General features: G+C 46.0%; 1 protein-coding gene across 1 annotated transcript; it reads right to left on the bottom strand.

Moving 5' to 3' along the window:
• Positions 1–436: 436 nt before the first annotated feature.
• Positions 437–6,393, bottom strand: LOC116677356 (keratin, type I cytoskeletal 13). Its single transcript, XM_032507912.1, has 7 exons — positions 5,947–6,393; positions 5,110–5,192; positions 4,865–5,021; positions 2,821–2,982; positions 2,413–2,538; positions 1,961–2,175; positions 437–631 (listed from the first exon to the last, which is right to left on the bottom strand). The coding sequence occupies exons 1-7, from the start codon at positions 6,337–6,339 to the stop codon at positions 520–522; spliced, it is 1,248 nt and encodes a 415-aa protein (XP_032363803.1). The 5' UTR covers positions 6,340–6,393; the 3' UTR covers positions 437–519.
• Positions 6,394–10,223: the final 3,830 nt, after the last annotated feature.

Below are 10,223 nucleotides of genomic sequence, written 5' to 3'. Positions count from 1 at the left end.
ATTAATTTTGGGTCTTATTATATTTTATAGCATCTGAAAACAAATGGAAGTGTTGTTGAAATAGTATTGAGTAAAAGTTGACATATTCCAGTCTGTGATTATCATCAACATCCATTCCTTTAATTTAAGTCTCAATAATTCCTAATTTCTGCTTTTCTAACTCAAACATTAGGTATAATTTCCTATAAATGAGGTTTATTGACCATAAATTCCAAAAATAACTAAAACTAAAGTTAATAAGTTAGTGTTACGTAGTGTTGAAAACGTGACAAACATTGAAAAAAAGTGTTTGAAAAAAGCTACAAAAACATAAGAAAAAGTGAAAAGCATCAACAAAGTGTTAATTTTTAATTTTGACGGGAAGACAACGCAAGGGTTCATAAAAACAAAGCATCACATCCGTCAGTGTGAAATAAAGACACATGGACCACAGAAACCACGTCAGGTTGGTCTTTATTAAAGGACCGGAGACAGACCCTGTTAACATGGTCCAGCATCTGATTCTGGTTTCATTGGCATCTAACTGCTTTTGGTCACGTTTCCATGTTCGTCCACTTCCTCTGTGATGACTATCACCTTTGTTGTCGTGGTGCTGGAGGAGGTCTTGGTGCTGGAGGAGGTCTTGGTGGCGCTGCAGAAAGAAAGAAATAATTAATTTAAAATATGACTGATGAGACTTAAGCTAGTGGGTTTTATAATTGTAAAAATAAATGCTCCACATCAGGTAGAAACAAGCTGTAATGTAACCCCGGATGTTCAGTGTCCACTAAATGTTCTGTTGTTGCTGCTGAAAGACTCAGATTATTATAGTGTGTGACAGCATTATGGGATGGATCCCTACAGAGATAGACCTTTTAGTTAAAGAGGAAGATCCTTTTAGTTTAACATGAAACAGAAATCACCATCACCAAACCCACCAGACTCCATGTAAATAATCACCACTTTTAGCGTGTATAGATCAGCATATCTCCACCAGACTCCATGTAAATAATCACTACTTTTAGCGTGTATAGAGCAGCATATCTCCACCAGACTCCATGTAAATAATCACTACTTTTACCGTGTATAGAGCAGCATATCTCCACCAGACTCCATGTAAATAATCACTACTTTTAGTGTGTATTAGAGCAGCATATCTCCACCAGACTCCATGTAAATAATCACTACTTTTAGCGTGTATAGATCAGCATATCTCCACCAGACTCCATGTAAATACTCACTACTTTTACCGTGTATAGAGCAGCATATCTCCACCAGACTCCATGTAAATAATCACTACTTTTAGCGTGTATAGAGCAGTATATCTCCACCAGACTCCATGTAAATAATCACTACTTTTAGCGTGTATAGAGCAGCATATCTCCACCAGACTCCATGTAAATAATCACTACTTTTAGCGTGTATAGAGCAGCATATCTCCACCAGACTCCATGTAAATATTCACTACTTTTAGCGTGTATAGAGCAGCATATCTCCACCAGACTCCATGTAAATAATCACTACTTTTAGCGTGTATAGAGCAGCATATCTCCACCAGACTCCATGTAAATATTCACTACTTTTAGTGTGTATAGAGCAGCATATCTCCACCAGACTCCATGTAAATAATCACTACTTTTAGCGTGTATAGAGCAGCATATCTCCACCAGACTCCATGTAAATATTCACTACTTTTAGTGTGTATAGAGCAGCATATCTCCACCAGACTCCATGTAAATATTCACTACTTTTAGCGTGTATAGAGCAGCATATCTCCACATGTAAATGGGTGAATTAAGAGTTGATTCCAACCAGACCAGAGTGGTGATTGTTGAAACAGTGGAAAGATGAACCAAGACGGCTTTTAATAGTTTTATTTAGTTTTTGTCCACTTTGAATGAAGTGTGTTCATGATAAAAGTAGTGATTTTTAAAATGGAGTCTGGTGGGTTTGGTGACGGATGACTGTAGACTCAGCTCACCTCTCCCCGTCCAGCAGCCTCCTGTACTCGGTGATCTCCATCTCCAGTCTGGTCTTGATGTCCAGCAGCTCGGCGTACATGGCCCTACTGCTCTCCAGGTCTGCCCTGAGGTGGGACAGCTGCTCCTCCAGCCCCCCCACCTGCCTCTGGTAACCTGCCAGCATGTTGGCGTAGCGGCTCTTGGTCTCAGCCAGAGTCGCCTCTACAGCTCCTTTCTGTTGAGGACGAGGAGTACAGTCAGGTCACTTTGATTGACAGTATGACGCCCTTTAGGACCTTTTAACACCCCAAACCTGATCTTCAAGGGTCATCATGTTTCAGTCGTCAGTAGCAGACTGAAGGGAAACCTTTTCACATCGTTGGCGTTGTTTTGTTTCTAGATTTTGCTAATATATCCCAACATGCAGATCAATTTTACATGATGACTTGATGAAGACTTAGAGTTTCCTTACCATGCTGTTCTCAGACTGTAGTTGGATCTGCAAAGACTGGAGAGTCCGTTTGACCTCGGAGATCTCGGTCTTGGACGTCTGCAGGGTCTCGGTGCTCACAGCCACCTCTTTGTTCAGCTCGGCCGACTGGGAAGAACAACCAAAGGTGTTATTGGTCCCAGATCAGGGTCCCAGAGACCAGCGGGATGTTATCTGAGACACATCCCAGATCTGGGTCCCAGAGACCAGCGGGATGTTATGTGAGACACATCCCAGATCAGGGTCCCAGAGACCAGCAGGATGTTATCTGAGACACATCCCAGAGCAGGCTCCCAGAGACAGAAACTAAAGAAACTAAAAATAAGTCAAAAGCTAAAATTTTAAAAACTACAACGTTTGAAAACTATCCTAAACCACGACTGGTCTCACCTTGGTCTGGAACCAGGACTCCAGCTCTTGGCGGCTCTTGTTGGCCATGGTCTCGTAGTGCTCTCTGATCCCGGCCATGACGGCGGACAGGTCCTGCTGGGGAGCGGCGTCCACCTCCACGTTCACCTGGCCCCCCACCTGGGCCCGCATGCCCAGCAGATCCTGCAGGAAGACGCCGGTTAATCTCCTGTCTTTTAATCTTTTTAATAGCACCCGAGCACCAAAGTACCAGGGACCTACGGTTTTTATCTGAGAACATCTTTATTAAGTTTACTTGGGGCACATACAATTTAAAAAAGACTTTCAGTTAAGAATAAAGCCCTCCTAAGCAACTTCTTAAAATAAACAAAAAAAACACTAGAAAACATAAAAGTTATTGAAATAAATTAAAATCTAATGACATAAAAGAAGATGTGCACAACAGAGGCATACTAAAAGGAGTCAAAAGGAGTTACTGTAGCAATTGCATGTTGCTGCTGAAAGACTCACAACATTATGGGATGGATCCCTACAGAGATGGACCTTTTACTCAAAGAGGAAGATCCTTTTAGTTTAACATGAAACAGAAATCACCATCACCAAACCCACCAGACTCCATGTAAATAATCACTACTTTTAGCGTGTATAGAGCAGCATATCTCCACCAGACTCCATGTAAATAATCACTACTTTTAGCATGTATAGAGCAGGATATCTCCACCAGACTCCATGTAAATAATCACTACTTTTAGCGTGTATAGAGCAGCATATCTCCACCAGACTCCATGTAAATAATCACTACTTTTAGCATGTATAGAGCAGCATATCTCCACCAGACTCCATGTAAATAATCACTACTTTTAGCGTTTATAGAGTAGCATATCTCCACCAGACTCCATGTAAATAATCACTACTTTTAGCATGTAGAGCAGCATATCTCCACCAGACTCCATGTAAATAACCACTACTTTTAGCGTGTATAGAGCAGCATATCTCCACCAGACTCCATGTAAATAATCACGACTTTTAGCGTGTATAGAGCAGCATATCTCCACCAGACTCCATGTAATTAATCACTACTTTTAGTGTGTATAGAGCAGCATATCTCCACCAGACTCCATGTAAATAATCACTACTTTTAGCATGTATAGAGCAGCATATCTCCACCAGACTCCATGTAAATAATCACTACTTTTAGTGTGTATAGAGCAGCATATCTCCACCAGACTCCATGTAAATAATCACTACTTTTAGCATGTATAGAGCAGCATCTCTCCACCAGACTCCATGTAAATAATCACTACTTTTAGCGTGTATAGAGCAGCATATCTCCACCAGACTCCATGTAAATAATCACACTTTTAGCATGTATAGAGCAGCATATCTCCACCAGACTCCATGTAAATAATCACTACTTTTATCGTGTATAGAGCAGCATATCTCCACCAGATATGTTTCTTCAGCCATTGCATGTCATCTGGAAATATACTTCGAGATCTCAGACCACGCTAGACCATAGAGGCCACTCCGACGGGTCCGTGCAGACCCGTTGTTTTTTTTACATTTCTAAGGGGCTTGCCCTGTAATAAATGTAAGGTAAAATGTACAGTAACTTACTGTAACAATTGTCCAGCAGATTACTGTGAATTCTTTTTACAGTAAAGGAGACTGACCCTAAATACTTCCATATACAGTATTTTATGTATTCATTGTAAAATACTAAAAATTAAACATAACATTAGATAAAGAAACACAGTAGTTTACTATTTACAGTACTATAGTTGTATAACGAAATTTAGGGGGATCATGGTGCTTATCTTCAGGAACATATTCAAGTTCTATGAAACGTTTTTGCCTTGTGGAATGTCGGCCATTTGGATTTCGCGTGTTCATTTTCATTTCCAAAACACGTCTCGGACGACGTCAGGGTGCACAAAAACTCTCAAAACGTTGCCGTCACTTTCAACGTAGTAATTACTTTTTTGAGTTAATTTGTGCGTGGGTGTCACATGGTGGCGTTCGTCACTGCTTAATTTATCTTTTAGTCTGGTTTCAGCGCTCTCACCTCCTCGTGGTTCTTCTTGAGGAAGATGAGTTCCTCCTTCAGCCCCTCGATCTGCATCTCCAGGTCGGTCCGGTTCAGAGTCAGCTCGTCCAGGACTCTCCTCAGCCCGGCGATGTCGGCCTCCACCGACTGGCGCATGGCCAGCTCGTTCTCAAACCTGGAAAAACAACATGAGAATGACTTCCAGAAATGGTTGTTGATGACTGACGGTGTCTGGACGGGACAGGAAGTGTCCTCTCACTCACTTGAGCCTGAAGTCGTCGCTGGCCAGCCGGGCGTTGTCGATGGAGAGGAAGAGGCTGGCGTTCCCACGAGTTGCGGCGTTGATCTGAAAAGTTCAAAAAGGTGTAAATGTTAACCCTCTGAACACAACACTCCCACTTTAAAAGCGATACACCATTTTTATTTGAGACCTTTCTTAGAGATTTATCTATTCTATTCATATGTTGTTCACTACTTTTGGCGACAAAAGACTTTTGGGAAAAATGTCAAGCACCAAAACCCTTCGTCCACATGGTTGAAGGTGTCTATGTCTTCACACAAAAGATTTGAGGAAATCCAAAAAGCGAACGACTTTCCAGCTTTAGGGACAGATTATCTCTTTACACATCGCTTTAGGACAGATTTGGGTCTCACTATGAAGAAGAAATGGCCTGATGCCAGATTCCAAGACAAAAACAGTGTGTACAGTTGATAATAAGTAAATAAAATAGGACAGTCTGTGGACGAGAGACACATGGACGCGGTGATACAGCGCAGAAATGTGGTTTTGATTTGCTGGAGCATGCAGAATCTATGCTGTCGTGTCCTGAGAGGACACCGGGAATAAGAAGACAGGGAAGACAGCTCGTCGTTTGCTTCTCTGCACAATCAAATAATTCCGAAATGTGAACATCAACTTTTCAGCTTTATTGGCCAAATTTTTACACAACGTTGTGGGACACACGAAGGCAGAGTTTGTTCTGAATATTTCACTATCAACACATGGGATCCGTTAAATACCGATACCTTAGGAGGAGAATCTAAGAAGATATGTAGAAATGGAAGAAAATGCCCTCAGAGTCCAGAGTCTCTGTGCTCACCTGGTCCTGCAGGTCTTTGATGCGGACGTGGTACGCGGTCCAGTCGTGGGACGCAGGTTTGAGCCTGCTCTCCATGAACTGCCTGATCTTGAGCTCCAGGTCGGCGTTGGCCTTCTCCAGGCTGCGCACCTTGTCCAGGTAGGACGCCAGGCGGTCGTTGAGGTTCCGCATGGCCACCTTCTTGTTGTCGGAGATGTCGACGGCGTCGGACAGGTTGAAGGCTCCGCCAGCACCGGCCGCAGAGGAGGAGGAGGAGGAGAAGGAGGAGGAGGCCCTGGAGACCCGGATCCCGGTCCCTCCGGCTCCCCCGTACACGCTGCCGGCCCCCATGCTGCCGACACGGCGGGAGGAGGAGGAGGACATGAGGCCGCTGTGGCTGGAGAAGGAGGTCATGGCTGAGGGTCGGCTGGTCGTCGGCTCTGAGCGGAGAGTGAAGACCTGCTGGGACCAAGGCTCCTTTTATGCCTCTCACTGAGGCCGGGGGCAGGTTCCAAGGCGGGGGGGGTGCCAAACTTGCCTGGTGGCTCACATAAAGCCCTGGGGCCCAGAGAGCAAACCGGTTGGAGCTGAACAGGCCGGCCCAGCAGGTCGGGGCCGTCTGCAGCTGGAGGGACTTCTCCTCCAGTCTGACACTTTCTCTCATGTCTCTCTTTACTTGAAAGGAAACAATTGGATGCAAAACGATTTAATTTCCCCTCTTGTCGTCCTCGTGTTGCCCTCGTGTTGACCTCGTATTGTCCTACTGTCGTCCCCCTGTTGCCCTCTTGTTGTCCTCATGTTGTTTTCATGTTGTCCTCCCCCCCCTCTGACATCTCTCCATTAGTAAATGTGCTGTATTTATATAGCGCTTTTCTAGTCTTAACAAAGCGCTTTTACATCTACAGGAAACATTCACCATTCACACACATTCATACACTGTGGCCGGGGCTGCTCATCAGATACACACTCACACACATCTACACACCTGCTCATCAGATACACACTCACACACATCTACACACCTGCTCATCAGATACACACTCACACACATCTACACACCTGCTCATCAGATACACACTCACACACATCTACACACCTGCTCATCAGATACACACTCACACACATCTACACACCTGCTCATCAGATACACACTCACACACATCTACACACCTGCTCATCAGATACACACTCACACACATCTACACACCGGGGGCCTGTTGCACGAAACTAGGATAAGGGATTAACCCGGGATATTCAAGTTATCCTGGATGAATTTAGCTTGGACTCGGTTGCACGAAACCAGATTGAATTAAGCCCAGCCAAGTTACCATGGAGATTTATTCTTTGCGGCTAGCCTGGTCCAGAGCAGACCAACAGCCGGGCCAACAGCCGGGCCAACAGCCGGGCCAACAGCCGGGCCAACAGCCGGGCCAACAGCCGGGCCAACAGCCGGGCCAACAGCCGGGCCAACAGCCGGGCCAACAGCCGGGCCAACAGCTGGGCTAAGATTAATCCTGGAGTCTCATGTGTCAAATCAGCTGCGGCTCTGATCCGAAATAAACGTGTTTAACAGTTATTCATTGTCTTCTGCATGTGTTCTGCTTTATTTTTATTAACATGCATTAGCCTACTTGTCACTTTTGTTTTCGCGAGTTTGATTTAAACTCTACTACAGCTGTTTAGATGTTAGACATGGTTGCACTGGCACCCTGATGCGGAGTGGGACTTTTCCCGCTGGGACTGCACTGTCTCGAGGCTGCCAGGCGTGCGGCCGCTGCCCGGTGCCCGGTGGCTGCTGCCCGGTGCCCGGTGGCTGCTGCCCGGTGGCCGGTGGCTGCTGCCCGCTGCCGGTGGCTGCTGCCCGCTGCCCGGTGGCCGGTGGCTGCTGCCCGGTGCCCGGTGGCTGCTGCCCGCTGCCCGGTGGCTGCTGCCCGCTGCCCGGTGGCCGGTGGCTGCTGCCCGGTGCCCGGTGGCTGCTGCCCGGTGCCCGGTGGCTGCTGCCCGGTGGCCGGTGGCTGCTGCCCGCTGCCCGGTGGCGGTGGCTGCTGCCCGTGGCCGGTGCCCGGTGGCTGCTGCCCGGTGGCCGGTGGCTGCTGCCCGGCGCCGGTGCCCGGTGCCCGGTGGCCGGTGGCTGCTACCCGGTGGCCGCTGCCCGGTGCCCGGTGCCCGGTGGCTATTGCCTGCCAGCAGACCTGCGAGTTGCGTCAGTGTCCACTCTCTCTGTAAAAGTAGAGAAGAGCAGCGCAGCGTCCGTGGTCTCAGCTTCAGGTTTCTACAGGACGCGCTCCGGAGATTAAGTGTGACGATATTAATGTAGAGATATTCCAGATGATAATAATGTAGTGATATTCCAGATGATAATAATGTAGTGATATTCCAGATGATATTAATGGCAGACTGGTCAGAGACCAATACATTCATGATTCATGTTCTTGTTGCTTGTCCTTCTCTAATAAAGAGTAGTTTGTGTTACTCCTTAATAAGTGGGCCTATTGTTTTTTGTTATAGCTTACATTGGTTTCATAACCTTCTCAATAGCTCTCACATCACCGGACTAATAACATGGCCTTTGCACGTATAAAGTGTAGTTATCATTCATCACACCGGGAACACCACAATGCTTCTTAATCTTTTTAGTTTGGTGCGGTCACTGGTCAGAAGAATAAAAAAACATGAATATTGTTTTAAAGATATGCTCACAGCGTGTATTGAAGTCATTTACTTTTTTTTCTAGTTGTTGTCCCTTTCTGATTGTTCTGTATGAACATTAATTGTACAAAGAATTAGATATAGCTCATAGAGATTTGTGCATGGTTGTAAAACATGTTCTCACGTTGTGAATAAGGGTTTGAAATTAAGCCTAAAGTCCGTAGGGTCCATTTCCCGAGGAACATTAGTTCCCTCTGCTCTCTTTTGAGGCAAAGTAGATATTTTTAAACCCCCACATATTCAGTCGGGTCCGCTATGTCGGTTTTTTCTCTCCGTTTGATAAGAGCCGTATTTCCCTTTTTCCATATTCTTCCCCTCCTCGTTATTGTCCATTAGAAGCTGCTGCTCATTGGGTGAAACATCTGGCGCATGCGTCTTCTCATCTCTGCATCAGTAAATCTGGGATCGATACCGTGGTCTATCTGAGAAAGCCGTGAACGTGCACTTATCCTGGCTATCTACACCTGGCTTGACATAGCTCCACCTGTTCATCCTGGCTATCTACACCTGGCTTGACATAGCTCCACCTGTTCATCCTGGCTATCTACACCTGGCTTGACATAGCTCCACCTGTTCATCCTGGTTATCTCCACCTGGCTGGACATAGCTCCACATGTTCATCCTGGTTATCTCCACCTGGCTGGACATAGCTCCACCTGTTCATCCTGGCTATCTACACCTGGCTTGACATAGCTCCACCTGTTCATCCTGGTTATCTCCACCTGGCTGGACATAGCTCCACCTGTTCATCATCGTTATCTCCACCTGGCTTGACATAGCTCCACCTGTTCCTCCTGGTTATCTCCACCTGGCTGGACATAGCTCCACCTGTTCATCCTGGTTATCTCCACCTAGCTGGACATAGCTCCACCTGTTCATCCTGGTTATCTCCACCTGGCTGGACATAGCTCCACATGTTCATCCTGGTTATCTCCACCTGGCTGGACATAGCTCCACCTGTTCATCCTGGTTATCTCCACCTAGCTGGACATAGCTCCACCTGTTCATCCTGGCTATCTACGTGTAACCGATTAAGCCGCGATGAGCAGATCTCACTAAGTCAAGCTGCGCTTTTTCATTTATCCTGGATATCTTTATTCTACTTTTGTGCAACAGGCCCCAAATATAAACTCACACACATTCACACTCCGATGCGCAGCACTGAGGGCAACTTGGGGTTCAGTGTCTTGCCCAAGGACACTTCAACGTGGGACTGCAGGGCCAGGGATCAAACCACCAACCTTCCGACTGGCAGGCAACCGCTCTACCACTGAGCCCCAGCCAGCCCAGTGCACGAGTAGTTCCTGAGCAGGTGTGTGTAGTTCAGGCCTGGGTGTAGTGATTCTAACAAAGTGTACAGAGTGTACATTGTATCATGGGGATCAATAAACAGTATAAATTAAATTAAATTTAAATTAAATTAAAATTAAAATTAAAATTAAATCAGTCTTGTAAAAGTCTCCTTTATGACACATAACAAGTCCTGAGTGACATCAGTGGTTGAAGGGATGAAAAAAAAACAGTATTGAGATGGTGGATTCCACCGTTTCCTGTTACGTCTGATGTTAAAGGGACGGTACCGGGGGACA

The sequence above is a fragment of the Etheostoma spectabile genome, unplaced genomic scaffold, assembly GCF_008692095.1.
Source record: "Etheostoma spectabile isolate EspeVRDwgs_2016 unplaced genomic scaffold, UIUC_Espe_1.0 scaffold00004925, whole genome shotgun sequence".
NCBI classification, from domain to species: domain Eukaryota; kingdom Metazoa; phylum Chordata; class Actinopteri; order Perciformes; family Percidae; genus Etheostoma; species Etheostoma spectabile.
The sequence above is the reverse complement of the archived record's forward strand: the minus strand, read 5'-3'. Positions and strand labels throughout refer to the sequence as shown.